Source organism: Phyllostomus discolor, chromosome 10 (genome assembly GCF_004126475.2).
Source record: "Phyllostomus discolor isolate MPI-MPIP mPhyDis1 chromosome 10, mPhyDis1.pri.v3, whole genome shotgun sequence".
NCBI lineage: Eukaryota > Metazoa > Chordata > Mammalia > Chiroptera > Phyllostomidae > Phyllostomus > Phyllostomus discolor.
Window position 1 is genome coordinate 58187196 of NC_040912.2, and position 18719 is coordinate 58205914.

The window sequence follows — 18719 nt, forward strand, 5'->3', positions numbered from 1 at the left end:
TAAAATTTGTTTTACTATGAAGAATATTTTATTTGTATGCTTGTCTTATGTGTTAGACTTAAACCTTTGTGACAGTTCCAATAACAAGTTAAAATTCTGGGTTAAAATAAACTAGAATACCTTAGAAAAAGCTAGTATTTATAGAAATTGTTAGATAATATGCATGAAATTTTAAAAAGTATAAATTCTCATGCAAAACAGCAATTACATTGTTTGCATATTTAATTGTATATAAGAATATGTTTCTGTGTTTTATATTTTTTTTACATTCATGTTTATCATTAAAGTGAAATCAGAGCAAATAAAACCCTTATTCATTTCTTTAGGTAATAGCAAGTATATTTGAAAACTCGAGGTATAGCTCCCTGGCCATAAATGTATGCTTCAGTATAATATGACCCTTAGAATATCAATGTAGAATTTTCAAGTGTCTTAACATAATTTTGTATTTTCAGAAGGACTTTGGACTCACTAATGGTTATCATATGGACAATTAGTTAAAACATTTTAGCAAGTGTTCAACCGTGTACATGAAGATATGCCATTAACTCTCAAGTTAAGGGGAACTGTCATGGAGCTTTAGCCAAGTGTCAAACATAATGTTTGTACATAACATTCATGGATATGAGGATTAAACAAGCAAGCCAATAAAATATATTCATAATGAATGTAAAATAGCTTGTGGCACATAGTAGAAACTTAGAAGGGAATGGTATTTGTTGTGATCATTGTTATATAACATTTAGTCTTCTTTGTATACTGGGACTGAGGCACTACCACCATTCCTTCTTAAAAGAAATCATATACTTAAATAGCATAAATAATTACCTAAAAGGCTTGTGCATTACAGAAATGCAGCCAGAGTTCAAACCCACACCTGCCTTTCTTCAATACCTAAGTGCCTCCCATGCAACAGGCTCCTCAAAAGGTTCCTGGGTGATTCTCAAGTTTATCATTAGCCACATTTTTCATTTCTATCCTCTGTCCCACCGTCTGCTCTTGCAGTTGTTAACACCTGTGCCAGAAGGTAGACTGTAGGACAAAAAGAGAATCTAGGTAGGATTCTTTATACCTCAGTACTGAGCACATTGCTGTCTAGTGTATATCAGAGATTCAATTAGTGTCTGTTAAACTGGACTTCCCTCCCCCTGCTTGCTACAGCCATCAAGAACTCATCTGCTCTTCCATGTTGAGTACTTTTCATAAACCAAAGCTGCTGCTTAATTTCTTTACCTAATTACCCCACCCTCCTGGCCTCCTACTTCCTACAGTGGAAATAAACATCCCCAAGTGGTGAAAGCAGATAACTGAAGTGGGAAAGGGTCTGCCCTGTCACAAAATGTAAGACATGATTTTCCCACAGTGTTCTTGCCATCCAGGAAAAGGAGAAGGAACTATAGAATGCAATTGAGCTTCAGTCCTGTCTAAGATGAAGCAACAGCACACCTGTGAGGCATTTTCCTCTGGCCAGCTCTGATGGAGTAACAGGCCACTGCCCACTAGGGCCTGAAGGGAGCAGTTTTTCCTTCTAGGTCTGTTGCTTTCCACAGCTCCTGGAGGCCATTTTTACAGTGCTTCCATTTCTGTAGGTGCCCAAATATAGAAAAAGGGCATTGGGGTAATTGCCACTGAAGCAGTGGCCACTTGAGCCTGGGCCATGGCAGAACCTAGGGACTCACCCATAAAAAAATCAAATCCACCTCACACCACAGCTTCTCTCTGCCCTCAACAAATATAATCTCCACATCTATCTCCCTCTATGTATTGCAAAGGTTTCCATTTTTGTCTCTACTCTCAGACATTTTGCTCTTGTGTTCTACAGGCACACATGCACTCTCATTTCTAATGCCTCCTCGACCTTTTTGTCTATAACATCCCAGCCCTCAGCTGTCCCCCTGCCTTCTCTGAATCCTCTTTAGAAATGCCACCAGCTGCCTTATTTAGTGGTCCTGTCACATACCTCCAGGTGGATGTAAGCTATTTAAAGGCAAGGGCTAAGCTTTACATCGCTTTGTATCAAATGCAGCACTTTTTACTTGACACAGGGTCAAAAAATATTTGTGGATGAACTAAGTGAAAAGCAAAGGAAAGAAGAGCCTAGAAAGCAAATGCATAGCATAATAAATTTAACTTTTTGTCTGTCTACTTATATTTAATTCCTTCCTGATTTCCATTAAGTTTTGGGTTCAGGATATCTTTCTCATGGTAATAGTAGACCCACTTCATAATAGTGACCAAGGCACTTCTTAAATAAACAAAATATTGTGTTTTTTCTACTTTATTCTGCACACAATGCTTTATTTATGGACTTCAATGGAAGTCCAATGCTAAACCATGGCTTACCAATGAAAAATAGTAAGTCAATGGATCATTGGGATATATTGTCTCATAGCACTGGTGTTTTCTAGAAAAAAAAAAGCATTAAAACATTACCAGTAAGTGATTTATCTTTTTTTGAATGTCACAAATGAGTAAATGGAATGAATTTGTAATAATCTGAGTACTAATCTCTTTTGAAACATGTTATTGTTATCATTGGGTACCTAGATATCCCAAGGTCATCTTATTTAGGCTAAGGTAGGAGGAAGTGCATTCTGCTGAAGTTACATTGCTGATGAAACTATAAAATCAAAGTTTCAGGTTGATCCCACTTGGATAATTTTTTTCTTATTTTTTCTAATTAAATAACTACCTTGAGTGTACAGAGGGGGTGGCGCCAGAATACAGGGAAGAATTTTAGAATGTCTATGTGGGACTTTGGGGTTGGCATAATTGGAAGTCACAGGTGAGTAAAACCAATCCACAGGTCTTGCACCCTGCAGCATGTCCCTTTCTGAAGCACTAGACTGGGTCTTTAGTAACCAAATAGTATCCTTTCTTAGAAATATATATATGTGTGTATGTGCATGTGTACATGTGTATATGTATATATATACACATATATATGTATATATGTGTGTACACACGTATATATATGTGTGTATATATATACACACACACACAAACACTGCAATATATGTGCTTGTTGATGGCACTGTTCATTATTAAGGTTGTATTTGGAAAATGTCAGCATGCATAGAAAAAGCAAGTAAAGAATAGTCACATCTTTTTTTTCTCTTTAGAACACAGATTGGCAAGTTTTCTGTCAAGTACCCATTAATAAATACCTTAGGCTTTGTATGTTTTAAGGTCTCTTGCCCAACCACTCACCTCTGCCATTGTAGCATGATAGCAGCCCCAAACAATAAGTAAACCAAAAGCATAGTTGTGTTCAAATAAAACTTTCATTGGTGGAAACTGAAATTTAAATTTTATATAATTTTAATGTGCCAAAAATATTACTTTTTATATTTCCCCAACTATTTATAAATGTAAAAAGCTCACAAATATACAAAAACAGGCAGTGGGCCAGATTTGGCCCATGGGTTGTAGTTTGCTGACTTCTACTTCGGAATATTTGATAAAGGTTTTCTTGAAATTTTTCATTATTGTTGATCAAATGTACATTCCCATGTTTACCTTAAGACCATCTCAGAGGTACCTGAGCAGATTATCACCTCCTAATAGCAGGGTCTCCTTGGGTCTGCCTGCATCAACTGATGGTATGGTCTTTGGAAGAAGAGGCATTGATCAAATATGTTATGGTGTTTATTTGTTTTTAGGGATAGAGTGGTCAGCTACACACTTGGCCGCAGGCTTCCAACTGATCATGTGAGTGGACAGCTGCAGTTCCGATTTGAGATCACTTCCTCCATCCACCCAGGTATTTTCAGCATGAATTTCATGTCTTGTCCTAGTCTAATGTCATAGTATGATTCTTTTCTCTAAAATACAATAACCACAGTTTTCTCTAGACATGTCCTTGGTTTTCTCCAGACATGTCCTACATTGCTGTCCCCTTAATAGAGAGGTTATTCTTCACTCTGTAGACCAAAAGATAGAGGGTTAGACAGGGGAATGGGGATTGACAATGAAGTCAGTGTAGGTATGGAGCCATGTCTAATGTATAATTTTACTTCTAGCACCCACATATGAGATGCTCAGTAGATGTTTAATAATTCCATACATACATGAGCAAATGAATAAAGAAATTTGAGCATCAATTAATGTGATACATATCTTGTTGAAGAACTATAATGGTACAATGGATCTTTACAATACCACAGGGAAGAATGAAAACTCTAAACAGAAAATTGCAGAATCATCCAGTGTTCACTTTTTCAAGACAAAACATATTTCCAAATATGAATAATGAGATGCCTCATAATTCCACTTTTTCTCTTTGCCTACAACTAAGTATAAATCATGCTAAGAATTGTTCAGTCCTCCTAGGCCACAATTATGAATTGTTGTTAAAGTTAATGAGGCTTTACAGAACCCAGAGTCTGGAGTTTATCACTGCCCACTCATTAAACTCCAGTTGTACTCTATGTACTCTATGCCCCATATATAATGCAAAATGTAAAAACCACCTGTTTCTCCTTTCAAATCAGCCTTTTCAGTATTCTGAGAATAAAACTGACTCTTCCTTCAGTGTAGTAGTAAGGACAGCATTATGGCTGACTAGAGAGCTAGTTTTTCTTCAATAAGTGAACTGCAGTAGTATGTTTGAAATGAGAAGTTCAGATCTGGCAGGAATCCAATAAAGCAAGCAAGTGGGGGAAGGCAGAGGTAAACTTGATTGCTACTCCTTAAATGATTACTTGGTGTGGATACCTGCTTTATTCTTCCACTGTAGTAATCTCCAAATGCTGGAACAATTTCAGTCTGAGCTACTAAATAATTGGCTGCTGCCATCATCTAGCCCTTTTGTGCTCTGTAGTTGCCAAGAACCTGACTTATCCATTCTGCTATCATGGGGACCCAGCCATAGGAAATACTCTGAGTAAGTATAATTAGCCTTGCCTAGGATTAGAAAGGAACTGTAAACACCTCACCCTCATCTCTAAAGTCTTCCATATAAAAAAAAATATTGTTGAGAACTGAGGTAACACTAGGCTTTCATTATTTTAATGAAAAATAAAATCCCTTGAAATAGAGTTCAGAAATATATAATGACTTCAAACTACCATTAACACAAAAAGAATTCATTATTTTTTTTCAAGTTTTTGAAGGACAGTCTTGCTCTTACCTGTAATCCTAACTTCCTTTTTAATAATGTCCCTTTTACTTCAATACTGTCTCTGTTTGGACAATAAATTATGTAGTCAAATTAAAGGAATGGGATCGAGCACATAAGATAGTAGTTAGCCATTTTTTATTCATTTTTTTACCCATCCCCCTACTTCCCTCCCTTTTGGCAACCACCAGCTTATTCTGTATATCTGAGGGGGTGTTTCTGTTTTGTTTTATTTATTAATTTGTTTTTGTATTATTACATTCCACATAAATGAAATAGTAAGGTATTTTTCTTTCTCCATCTGACTTATCTCACTTTGTACATAATACCCTCTAGGCCCATCCATGCTGTTGCAAATGGCAAGATTTCATTTATTTGTATTGCTGAGTAATATTCTATTGTGTTATATAATGCATCTTTATCCTTTCATCTATCAATGGACACTTGGATTTCTTACACATCTTAGCTATTTTAAATAATGCTGCAATGAATTAGTGTTTGTGTTTTCCTCATATAAATATCCAGAAGTGGTACTGCTAGGTCATAAGGCAACTCCATTTTAAATTTTTTGAGATAACCCCATACTGCTTCCCACAGTGGCTACACTGATCTATATTCCCACCAACAGCGCACAAGGGTTGCCTTTTCTTCACATCTTTGACAAAACTTATTTCTTGATTTTTTTAATTTTACTCATTGTTCAAGTACAGTTTTCTCCCTTTTACTCCCATTCCAGCCCACCCACCCAACCCTCCCCACTTCCCTCCCATTACCACCCTCCCCCTAGTTTTTGTCCATGTGTCCTTTAAATTTGTTCCTGTAAACCCTTCCCATTCTCCCCTGAAATTCCCACTTCTCTCCTCTCTGGTCACTGTCAGTCTGTCCACTATTTCAGTGTCTTTGGTTGTATTTTGCTTGTTTCTTTGTTTTCTTGTTTAGGTTCCTGTTAAAGGTGAGATCATATGGTATTTGTCTTTCACTGCCTGGCTTGTTTTGCTTTGCATAATGCTTTCCAGGTCCACCCATGCTGTTACAAAGGGTAGGAGGCCCTTCTTTCTTTCTGCTGCATGGAATTCCATTGTGTAAATGTACCATACATTTTTGATCCATTCATTTACTGACGGGCATCTAGGTTGCTTCCAGCACCTAGCTATTGTAAATTGTGCTGCTATGAAAATCGGGGTGCAAAGGTTCTTTTGTATTGGTGTTTTAATATTCTTAGGATATAGTCCCAGCAGTGGAATTGCAGGGTCAAAAGGCAGATCCATTTTTAGTTTTCTGAGGAAGTTCCATACTGCTTTCCATAGTGGCTGTACCAGTCTACAGTCCCACTAACAGTGCACTAGGGACCCCTTTTCTCCACAACCTCTCCAACACTTATTGTTTGTTGCTTTGTTTATGATGGCCATTCTGACTGGTGTGAAGTGGTATCTCACTGTGGTTTTAATTTGCGTCTCTCTGATAGCTAGCGATATTGAACATTGTTTCATGTGTCTTGAATCTTCTGTATGTCCTCCTTGGAGAAGTGTCTATTCAAGTCCTTTGCCCATTTTTTAATTGGGTTGCTTGTCTTAGAGTGGAGTCATGTAAGTTCTTTATATATTTTGGAGATTAAACCCTTGTCTGTTTTCCCATACAGTTGGTTCTCTTTTTATTTTGATACTGTTTTCTTTAGCTGTGCAAAAGCTTTTTATTTTGATGAGGTCCCATTTCTTTATTCTTTCCTTTATGTCCCTTGCTCTAGGAGACATGTCAGTAAAAAATGTTTCTGCATGAAATATCTGAGATTTTCCTGCCTACATTCTCCTCTAGGATGTAGGTGTCACAGTCTATATTTAAGTCTTTTATCCACCTTCAATTTATTTTTCTCTAAGCTGTACGTTGGTGCTCGAGTTTCATTTTTTTACACGTACCTGTCCAGTTCTCCCAACACCATTTGTTGAAGAGGCTATTTTTACTCCATTTTGTGTTGCTGCTTCCTTTGTCAAATATTAATTGACCATAGAGACTTGGGTTTATTTCTGGGCTCTCTGTTCTGTTCCATTGGTCCATGTGCCTGTTTTTATGCCAGTGCCAAGCTGTTTTGATTACAGTGGCCTTGTAGTATAGTTCACTCTCAGGTATTGTGATCCCTCCTACTTTACTCTTCTTTCTCAAAATTGCAGCAGTTATTCGTGGTTGTTTATACTTCCATATAAATTGTTGAAGTGTTTGTTCTATATCTGTGAAATATGCCATTGGTACTTTAATAGGTATTGCATAGAATCTGTAAATTGCTTTTGGTAGTATGGACATTTTGATGATATTAATTCTTCCAATCCACGAACACGATATATGTTTCCATTTGTTTGTGTCTTCCTTGATTTCTTTCCTCAGTGTTATGTAGTTTTCTGAATACAGGTCTTTTACCTCTTTGGTTAGGTTAATTCCTAGGTATTTTCTTTTTCTTTTTGCTATTTCAAATGGGATTTTTTCCTTGATCTCTGCTTCTGCTGTTTCATTGTTGGTGTACAGGAATGCCTTTGATTTCTGGATATTGACTTTGTATCCCACTGTTTTGACAAATTCATTTATTAGGTCAAGCAGTTTTTTGGTGGAGTCTATAGGATTTTGTATGTACACTATCATGTCATCTGCAAACAGTTACAGTTTTGTTTTCTCCTTTGTGATTTGGGTGCCTTTAATTTCTTTTTCTTATCTGATTGCTGTGGCTAAAACTTCCAGTACTATATTGAATAGAAGTGGTGAAGGTGGACATCCTTGTCTTGTTCCTGATCTTAGTGGAAAAGATTTTAATTTTTGCCCATTGAGTATGATGTTGGCCGTAGGTCTCTCATATATGGCCTTTATTATGTTGAGGAATGTTCCCTCTATTTCCACTTTGTTGAGTGTTTCTAACAAAAATGGGTGCCGTACCTTATCAAATGCTTTTTCTGTGTCTATTGATGTGATCATGTGGTTTTTGTTTTGCTTTTGTTTATGTGATGTATTACATTTACTGATTTGCGAATATTGTACCATCCTTGCATCCCTGGAATGAATCCCACTTGGTCATGGTGTATGATCTTTTTAATGTACTGTTGGATGCAGTTTGCCAGTATTTTGTTGAGGATTTCAGCATCAATGTTCACCCACGATATTGGGCTGAAGTTTTCTTTCTTTTTTGTGTCTTTATCTGGTTTTGGAATTAGGATGATGTTGGCCTCATAAAAAGAGTTTGGGAGTCTTCCATCTTTTTGGATTTTTTGAAATAGTCTGTGAAGGATAGGGGTTAGCTCTTCCTTAAATGCTTTGTAGATTTCTCCTGTGAAACCATCTGGTCCAGGGCTTTTGTGTGCTGGGAGGTTTTTGTTCACTGCTTCATTTCTTTTACTGTTATTGGTTTGTTCAGGCTTCTGCTTCTTTCCATTGAGATTTGAAAGATTATATTTTTCTAGAATTTGTCTATTTCATCTAGGTTTCAAATGTCTTGGCATACAGTTCTTTGTAGTAATTTCTTTACAATCCTTTGTATTTCTGAGGTATCTGTTGTAATCTCTCCTCTTTCATTTCTGATTGTGTTTATTTGGGTTTTCTCTCTTTTTTTCTTGATGAGTCTGCTTAAAGGCTTGTCGATTTTTGTTTATCTTTTCAAAGAACCAACTCTTGGATTCATTGATCTTTAGAATTGTGCTTTTAGTCTCTATGTCATTTAATTCTGCTCTGATCTTAGTTATTTCCTCCCTTCTGCTTGCTCTGGGCTGTCTTTGTTGTTGTTCTTCGAGTTCTTGTAGATGTAGGGTTAGGTTGTTTGTTTGAAATGTTTCTAACTTTTTTAGGTGGGCCTGTATCGCTATGAACTTCCCTCTGAAGACTGCCTTGGCTGTGTCCCATAAGTTTTGGGTTGTTGTGAGTTCATTTTCATTTGTTTCCAGAAACCTTTTGATTTCTTCCCTAATATCATTCTTGACCCATTCATTGTTTAATAGCATGCTATTTAATCTCCATGATTTTGAGTGTTTTGAGTTTTTTTCCTTGGGGTTGGTATCTAGCTTCAGTCCCTTGTGATCCGAGAAAATGTTTGGTATGATTTCAATTTTTTTGAAATTGTTGAGGCTTGTTTTGTTTCCTATCATGTGGTCAATCTTTGAAAATGTTCCGTGTACATTTGAAAGAATGTATGTTCAGCTTCTTTGGGATGGAAGATTCTGTATATATCAGCAAAGCCCATTTCATCTAGGGTATTGTTCAATGCCACAATATCTTTGTTGATATTTTGTTTGGAAGATCTGTCCATTTTTTACAGTGGGGTGTAAAATCCCCCACAATAATTGTGTTGCTGTCAATATCTTTCTTGAAATACTCTAAGATTTTCTTTATGTATTTGGGTGCTCCTATGTTGGGTGCATATATATTTACAATATTTATGTCTTCTTGGTGGATTCTTCCCTTTAGTATTACGAAGTGACCTTCTGTGTCTCTCTTTATGGCCCTTTTAGGGAAGTCTATTTTGGCTGATATGAGTATTGTTACCCCAGCTTTTTTCTCCTGTCCATTTTTTTGGAAAATTTGTTTCCAGCCCTTCACTTTCAGCCTGTGCAGGTCTTTTATCCTGAGGTGGGTCTCTTGTAGACAGCATATGTGTGGGTCATGGTTTCTTATCCAATCAGCTATTCTATGTCTTTTGATTGGACCGTTTAATCCATTTATGTTTAAGGTTATTATTGATAGGTACTTATTCATTGTCTTTTATGTGCATGTGTTTCTCTCTCTCTCTCTTTTTTCCTTCCCTTCCTTAAAGCAGTCCCTTTAGAATCTCTTGCAGAGCTGGTTTGATGGAATTGTATTCTTGTAGACTTCTTTTGTCTGGGAAGCTTCTTATTTGGCCTTCTATCTTGATTGAGAGCCTTGCTGGATAAAGTAGCCTTGGTTGCAGACCTCTGGTTCTCATTACCTGGAGTATTTCTTGCCATTCTCTTCTGGCTTGGAGTGTTTCCATTGAGAAGTCAGTTGTTAGCCTTATTGGGGCTCCCTTGTATGTTACTTCCTGTTTCTCCCTTGCTGCCTTTAAGATTCTCTCTTTGTCTTGAAATTTTGCCATTTTAATTATGATGTGTCTTGAGGTGGGCCTCTTTGGGTTCCTCTTGATTGGGACTCTCTGTCTTTTCTGGATTTGTGTGACTTTTTCTCTCATCAAATTAGAGAAGTTCTCCTTCATTACTTTTTCAACTAGGTTTCTGGTCCCTTGCTCTTCTTCTTCTCCTTCTGGTAACCCTATTATACAGATATTATTACGTTTCATACTGTCTTGCATTTCTCTTAATCCCTCTTCATTCTTTCTGAGCCTCTTTTCCTTTTCTTTCTCTTTCTGGATGTTGTTTTCTGCTTTGTACTATAGCTCGCTAATCCGATCTTCTGCTTCATGGATCCTGCTTTTCATTCCTTCTACTGTGTTCTTCAGTTCAGAAATTGAATTCTTCATTTCCTCTTGGCCTTTGTTGAGAGTGTCTATTTCCTTTTTCATGTTGCTGTAGTTTTCAGTGAGTTCATTGTGGCTTCCCTGGAGTTTCTGGTAGCTCATTGTTAGCTCATTGAGCTTCCTAACGATCATTGCTTTGAACTCAATATCTGATAGTAGAATTTCTTCTATTTCATTTAGCATTCTTTCAGAGGCTTCCTCTTTTTCTTTCATTTGGAGATTATTTCTTTGTCTTCCCATTGTTTGTGAGACTCTTCTTGTTAGCCTCTGCTTCTTAAATTGATATGTGATGGCTCCCTAGGTTTATGGTGTGAACTTCTTTAGTAGAATAGCAGTGAGTTTCAGTGGTGCAGTTTCCTTGATCTCCGAAGTTCACTGGTCGGGGGCTGTCATTGAAGTTGGCTTTGTGTTTGCCTTTGGGTTTTGATTGTTGTTGAGTCTTTCTTTAGTGGTTCCTTCCCACCAGCTGGTTAAATGAGGGTCTCTCTGTCCACCACCTCCTGTATTTTGTTGTGCTGGTGAGGGCAGGTTGTGTTTAAGCTGGTTCTTCCGTGTGTATAAGGTTTAAAGAATTCTCTCTTTCTCTTGTTCAGTTGTTTGTATTGGGTACTGTCTCTACTGTTTAGTTGTATTTCCAGATAAGTCCTGGATTGAGGTTTGTGTGGTTACCACTCCCTCCTTCACTTTCTTCTGTTGTTATATGTTAGTGGTTCCTTTGTTGTTGGATTTCCTCTTCCATTGGGTATCCTGGTGTTCACCACCTCCACCTATTCTTTTTTGTCATCAGTTGGAGGAGGAAGGCAAAATGGTTTAAGACAGCAACAGAGAATTCTATGATATTTACAATAGTAGCAAGTAGAGAAAGGATAGGAGATCCTGTGACTATGTATAGTTTTAACCGTGATCTTCCACCCAGCTAGCTGATTTTTAGAAAGGATGGAACGAAGATAAGATTCTTGTTGAGGAAGGAAGGATTTTGAGTTGGATCTATAAAGCAGGGAGGTTGTGGGAGGTCAGATTCTGAGGTAACGTGAGAGTAAAGGATAGTAAATAGGTGTAGTGTTATAGAGAATAGAGTTAACCACTACAGTAATAGAGTTCAGGAAACCTTGAAATGGGCTAAGATCTGGGGGGTGAGGGTGTTGTGAAGTAATTACAATTGCATGAAACAGCCGTTATTTACAATAATATTATGGCAACAATCATATGACAGAATCTATGAGATCTAGGTAACAAGAATAGGGAGTACAGAACCTTGAGTAGTGTGCTAATGGGACACAGGTGAGTTAAAGGACAGTAGATTAGCAATGCAGTATGGAAAGAGATATCAGGGGAAAGCTGTCAGGTCATACAATATATCCAGCCTAGCAAAGCAGACTATACAAAAAGAAGAGGGATACAAAAATACTACTTAAAAAGATGTAGGAATACGGGACAAATAATAATAATACAAATATAGAATAACTTGCAGGTTCTCTGTAATAGCAGAGTGAAATTTGTCTCACTGTCCCAGCTATTGTGATGCCCTTTCTTTGGGTTCAACTTTGGTCTTTTCACAGATCCAGGATTTTGTCTCACTTGTAGGTATTTAGAAAAAATTTTAAAAAGTAAAAATAGAAAAGGCAGACGAAGGAAGGAAGAAGAGATAAAATTGGAGGAAAGGAAGGAAGAAGGAATAAAACAAGAAATTAGGAAGGAGAGGAAAAGAAATCAAAAGAGAATAAAAACAATAAAAATTAAAAATTACAAATTGTTAAAAAAAATAGAATCAAATTAAAAAGTCTCTTGGTTCAAAGTGGCCAAACCAGTTTTTCTGCTCTTGCTGGCTGTGGCAGGCTGATGCATGATTGGTATGGCTTTTCTTCCTCAGTCAGAGGAGCTCGCACTGGCTCCCTCACTGTCTGGGAAGCTAACGTGGCTCCTCAGCCTTTTGCCCTGGGTGTGGGAATCAGGTGTTTCCCCGGGGTTACTGCTGTTGACCGAGCTGTGGGGATGCTCTCCCTGCATGCATGCCAGCGTGCCCACGGCTGGGTGGCAGTGAGGCTGGAGTGACTGATCACTTTAGCAGAATTCTCCAAACAGTGTCTGTCTATTCACTCCTTCCTCATGAGAAATTCCTCCTGTTCAAGACTGCCTCTCCACACAATGGCCTGGCTTCTCCCACAGCCCAACTCTCCAGCCAAACTGGTGACTGTGGGGATCGGGGCCAGCTGCACACCCCAGCCTCTCTGGTGTCCACAACCTCCAAAGGTGCTCACAGCCCTTGTGTGTTTGCTAGCACCTGGATTCTTCCCAGTGCCGCCCAGACCTTGTTTGGCTGGGTAGGAAGCAGTTGTCACAGCTCTCTCCCAAGGACTCTGTGGCAAACCCAGCAGCTGGCCCTGGGCCTGGGGCTGCAGCCCCCAGACCACACGCTGGTCCCTGGGACCCTACCCTGTTGCAGCACTCTTCTTAGGGTCCGGTTTTTGGGTTTCACCACAATCCTTGGTCCCCTATTTTCACATATGCTGAAGTATGCTGGTTGCTTGCTTCTGTACTCCATAGATGGGTCAGGATTTTCTCCCCTGTGCAGAGGAAAGCCAAATCTGCTCCCTCCTACTCCAATGCCATCTTAGCCCCCTATTTCTTGATTTTTGATGATACTCATTCTGACAGGCATAAAGTGATATTTTATTGTAATTTATTTTCCATTACTCAGATGATTAGTAATGTTGAGCATCTTTTCATATGTCTTTTCACCATCTGGATGTCCTCTTTGGAAAAATGTCTATTTGGATCCTCTGCCCATTTTTTAATTGAAGTGCTTTTTTAAAAATATTAAGTTGTGTGAGTTTCTTATATATTTGAGATGTTAACCCCTTATCAGACATATCATTTGTAAATATCTTCTCCAGTTGTCTGTGTTGTTGGTGGTTTCCTTTGTTATGCAAAAACTTTTTAGTTTGATGTAGTCCCATATGTTTATTTTTGTTTTCCTGTCCTTGCCAAAGGAGACATCCCAAAAGGTATTGCTATGACCAGTGTCAAAGAATTTACTGCCTATATTTTCTTCTTGGAATTTTATGGTTGCAGGTCTCACATTTAAGTCTTTAATCCATTTTGAGTTTATTTTTGTATATAGTATAAGAAAGTGGTCTAGTTTCCTTTTGTGCATGTATCTGTCTGGTTTTACCAGCACCACTCATCAAAGAGACTCTCTTTACTGTATTGTATATTTTTGCCTCTATTTTCACAGATTAATACCATATACGTGAGGATTTATCTCTGAGCTCTCTATTCTATCCCACTGGTCTTTGTGTCTATATTTGTGCCGTTACCATACTGTTCTGATTTTTATAGCTTTGTAGTATAATTTGAAATCAGAGATGTGATATATCCCACTTTGATCTTTTTCAGGATTGTTTTGATTATCTGTGGTCTTTTGTGGTTCCACATAAATTTTAGGATTAGTTGTTCTAGAAAGAAAACATACTCTTACAAGATATTTTAGCTGAGCACTGGCCAATGAGAAACCTTCATCAATCCCTACATCCAATATCCTAAAATAAAAATCCCTTAAGATGTCTTTCATGTCCATGTCTCTCAGAGTACACTAAAACCATAACACACTCTTGTAGAAGGACTGACATGTTCCTCTTGTCCACAGATGATGAAGATATTTCCTTGAGCACTGAAGCTGAGTCAGCAGAAATTCAGGACAGCCCCATGAACAACTTGGTGGCAAGCAGCCATGAGGAGCCTCTACAGGATGCAACAGAGACCTCCAGAAGTTACAAGTCAGAGAAGCCAAGGGAGAGCAGCGCCTTGGCCACTGCAGAGAACAGGAGCCTGGAGCTTGCCAAGCCAGTGGAGGAAGTGGCAGGTACCACTGAGGCAGGAGAAGACCACGGCACAGTCTCCATGGGACCTGACAGGGCTGGGGAGCTTCTGGGCCCAGACAAAGAGGATACCGAGCCCACCCTGAGTGTGGAAGAGCTGGCCATGGGGCTGGACCTGGGAAGGGAGGCACACCCACCAGGGCTGCTACAGGATGGCGAAGCCCTAGACAGCACTGGGGATCTTATGGCACAGACCAAGGCTGAGGGGCAGAAGGAGGAAAAGGGACAGATGGAGGAAGAAGTAGAGGGAGACATATCTGCTCTGAGGCAGCTGGGGGACAGGCTGCAGCTTCCTGCCTCAATGAAGAGAAAGAACAGGCCATGTTGCTTACCTGTGTCCGAGCTGGAGACAGTGATCGCATCAGCCTGCAGTGACCCTGAAACCCCGCGGACACACTACATCCACATCCACACCCTGCTGCACAGCATGCCCTTGACTCAGGATGACAGCCCCCAGGAGGATGAGGGCGCTAAGGAAGAGTCCACTTTCAAGAACACCTTGGAGAAGGATGGGCTGAGTGAGGGGGACAGGGTAGCTGCTGAGCTGCCTGCTCTAGAAGAGGGTTTTGAGAACCATGAGGGGGCTACTCTAGGCACAATGCACCTGGGCCTTTCTGGCTTGGCCAACAGCTCAGTCCCCAGCACAGGGAGTGAGAGTGACTCCAGCCCCAGACAGGGTGGTGACCACAGCTTTGAAGGCTGTGACATGTCCTGTTGTAGTCCTTCCTGCTACAGCTCCTCATGTTACAGCACGTCTTGCTACAGCAGCTCTTGCTACAGTGGCTCCTGCTACAATGGTAGCAGGTTCACCAGCCACACCCGCTTCTCCTCTTTGGACAGTGCCAAGATCTCCGAGAGTACAGTCTTCTCCTCGCAGGATGAGGAGGAGGAGAATAGTGCATTCGAGTCAGTATCAGACTCAGTGCAGAGCCCAGAGCTGGACCTAGAGTCTGTGAATGTCATTGGGCCCTGGCAAGAACAGACAACCACCTCTGCCAGAAGTGTGGCAAGAACCCTTGATGGTTTGGAGTCCCCTGTGGCAGGCCCAAGCAATCAGAGAGAAGGTTAGATGTCAAATCTGATGAGAATGAAAATAAGACCACTAGGGGGACAGGGGGTCATGTCTAGCCAACATGATTTAAAAAGAAGAGTGAGAGGATCGGTCCCAAATGGGGTTGCTGTAGAAATGTGTATGCCTGTTTTATGTGTGTGTGTGTGTATTTGTGAGTATGAAGAGTTGACACCCCACAAACTCTCAGATATACACCAACAATTACCAGTATACACATGTGAATGTACACTTATACATGTGCTTCTGTGTTTAAATTAATCATTATGGCTAGTGTATATAATATTCTTCCTGTCTTGACAGTGACCAAAGCATTAAGGCTAGTATCAAATGATAAGCATAAATGATCATCAAATTATTAGGTGGATAATGTGGAAGTATCTGCTGACTTCCCAAAGTTATTAAAGATTAGCAATAAATGTTAATATAAGTTGAAGAACATTGATTACTTCTGTTTTAGAATTTAGCCTGTGTACATGTAGATAGGTATAACCTACATATATTTGTCATTATTTCATCTTAATTTTGTTTATTGTTGCTTTTGTTTTTTTTTCTTGGTGTTTTTATGTTTACTTTTTGTTTTCTTTCTTTTTTTGGCTATTTTGACAAATGGAAAGGAAGAATAACATGAGTGTATAAATCTCTGTTTCAAGTAAGATTCTAATTCAAAAGCTGCCACCTCTAGTTTTATAATGGGTTCTATATTTCAACCAAAATAGGCCCTTCTTAGTCATGCCTTGGAATCATATGTGAAATTAATTTGCAGTCTGTTTCTAGAATTGGCAAGCATCTTCCAATCTAGTGACCATGACATTTCTAGTGACCAAGAAATGCAGCCCAGGAACACTTAAACAGTTGCAAAGTGTAACAGCTCATCTTTACTGCACCCTGTGTTTGCCTACAGTCTTCAGGATGCCATTTAAATTTATTAGTGACTAAACCATGTACAGTCTAGAGTGAGTATATTTATATTTTGCCTGTTAAAAGAAAGTAAGCTGATAGATTATTTTTCTTCATGGAGTAGCTTATTCTTTTTACCTTTATCATTGTTTTGCTACTCAGCATAAAAACAAGATGGAATTCCAAATGTAGGAAGCGAGGGAAACAAAGTTGGTGTCTACTAAATAAATAATAAAAGTATGCATTGAAACTGGAAAAAATAAAATAAAAGAGAAAAATATAGATTCTGCTATTTTGCTATTTAAATTAGCCTTCAAACAGAAAGCAGTGGTGTCATGAAGGACCAGAATTGTATCTTCTTTATGTTTGAATTCTCAGCACCTAAACAAATGCCTAGCACAAACAAACTTTTACAGAAACTAGAGTGAGCACACAGAAAATAATTTTAAGTATTCAACAAAGCCCAACTCTACATTTCAGAGAAAGAAAAAGTGAGAGAACATGGCATATGTGATAAGACAAAATGCAACAATTTGGTAAAGGAAGAGAAACGCAGGGAAGAAAACCGTAGTGGCATGCAATACACCACAGTGGCATACAATATGAAAGGTACCCATGATAATCAATTTCTTCCCTTAGCAAGAATGTTTTGAGTGTCTTCTTGTTCTGAGCCCAATGGTAAATGCTGGGCACAGGAAGATAGATCAGTATCAGATAGTGTACAGAAGGTACTCAATAATGACAACATAATTAAAAATAGTTACACTATAAGGAGATTTGGATATAAACACATAAAAGGATACAACTAGGAGCAGGCAGAGGTATTTTAGAGGTCAGAAAACTTTTTCTGTAAAGGGCCAGATGATAAATACTTTTAAGTTTTGTGAGTCAAGAATCAAAACCAAGTAACTGTTCACATCAAAGGCTATTCTTTCTAACAGTTTTATATTTAAAAAGGTAATCATTCTTAACTAAGAGATGTACAAAAGTAAGCCTGGATTCATAGTTTGTCAATCATTGTAGCCTATGGAGTATATTTTGACCACTTTGTTGAGAGACAATCCACAAATGGTTAATTGAAAATTAGGTCAGTTATAATAATGCAAAAGCATGTTTTAGAAAAGTGAAAACAAACAAACAAACAAATACTGTCCACATCCTTGTCCAGCAGGGGAAAACTGTCCCTAACAGAAAGGGCAGAAAAGTGTTTCAGGGCCATAGCAGAAGTCTTGCAGCGCAACTTCTAAAAAAATGTCTGAATTCCTAAATTCTGCAAAATTTATACTAAAAAAAAAAAAATGTTAGGAAACACATCAACACTTCTCTGTGATGATCACTAAGGTCAATATGAAGATTCCTGAGAGGGACTGGTGATCTCATCAGAGCTGCACATATGTTGGCATGTGACTTTTTTGCAGCCAGTCTTTCCTCCCTCAGTAGTGAGTCCTGAGTTAAAGGTATCAGCATTGTGGATCTGTCCCCTTATTGACACATACTCAAAGAAAACAGGGCTTCCACACAACCCACCAAATATATGCTTGTGCCCTCTTCTCTCATTAGAATGCCCTCTTTTCTCATTAGAATCACCATTGCCCCTTGCTGTGACTTCTAAGATTGCAAATTCTTTCACTGCTTTAGCCTAGGTTAACTGACTGTACATAGGCCCAGGAAGATGAGTCTATAGCAGTTTATGGAGGATGTATTCTTTATTCGCTTTTTGTTTCTTTGCCCTCTATAAAAACCTCCAACACAAACACAAAATAGTTTAGTCTTAAACTTTAAGGTAATATTAAAAGAGCAACATAATGTGATTATGAGCTTAGGCCCTGGAGCCTGGGTTTGCTGTATTCAGTCCCACCACCTCTTAGCCATGACACCTTAGCCAAGTTACATGCCTACCCCATATGTATTTGTAAAACTTGTGTAAATGTAGAATCTACCTCAAAGTGTTATTAGAAGGACTAAATGAGGATACATGTAAAGCCTTTGGCTTCTCAAGTGAGGGTTCTTCCAGACAGATAAACAATGAGACTAAATTTTCAAGTGGAATACGTCTCTTTCTTGGAAGTAGAAGGTCTGAACACTTGTTTTGTATTTGATGTGGTTGTATGGAGCTGAAGCTTCTTGAAGAACAGAATCTCTTGATTCTGCTGTATGCTCCATCCATTCAGTTGGCTGAACTGTGTCAATAATGTGATTGAATTTGATTGGGATTCACAAGGTGGGATCCACAAGGTGGGATCAACTCTGTCAACACCTCCGAGTGACAATACCACTAGCTTGGATGAGTTATTA

At 38.7% G+C, this 18719-nt stretch overlaps 1 protein-coding gene across 1 annotated transcript in view; it reads left to right on the plus strand.

Moving 5' to 3' along the window:
- HECW1 (HECT, C2 and WW domain containing E3 ubiquitin protein ligase 1) overlaps nt 1–18719 on the plus strand; it is a 583340-nt gene that overhangs the window by 328138 nt on the left and 236483 nt on the right. Inside the window, 2 exon segments of the mRNA XM_028525426.2 lie at nt 3663–3763; nt 14224–15519. Coding sequence (XP_028381227.1) covers nt 3663–3763; nt 14224–15519 — 1397 coding nt within the window.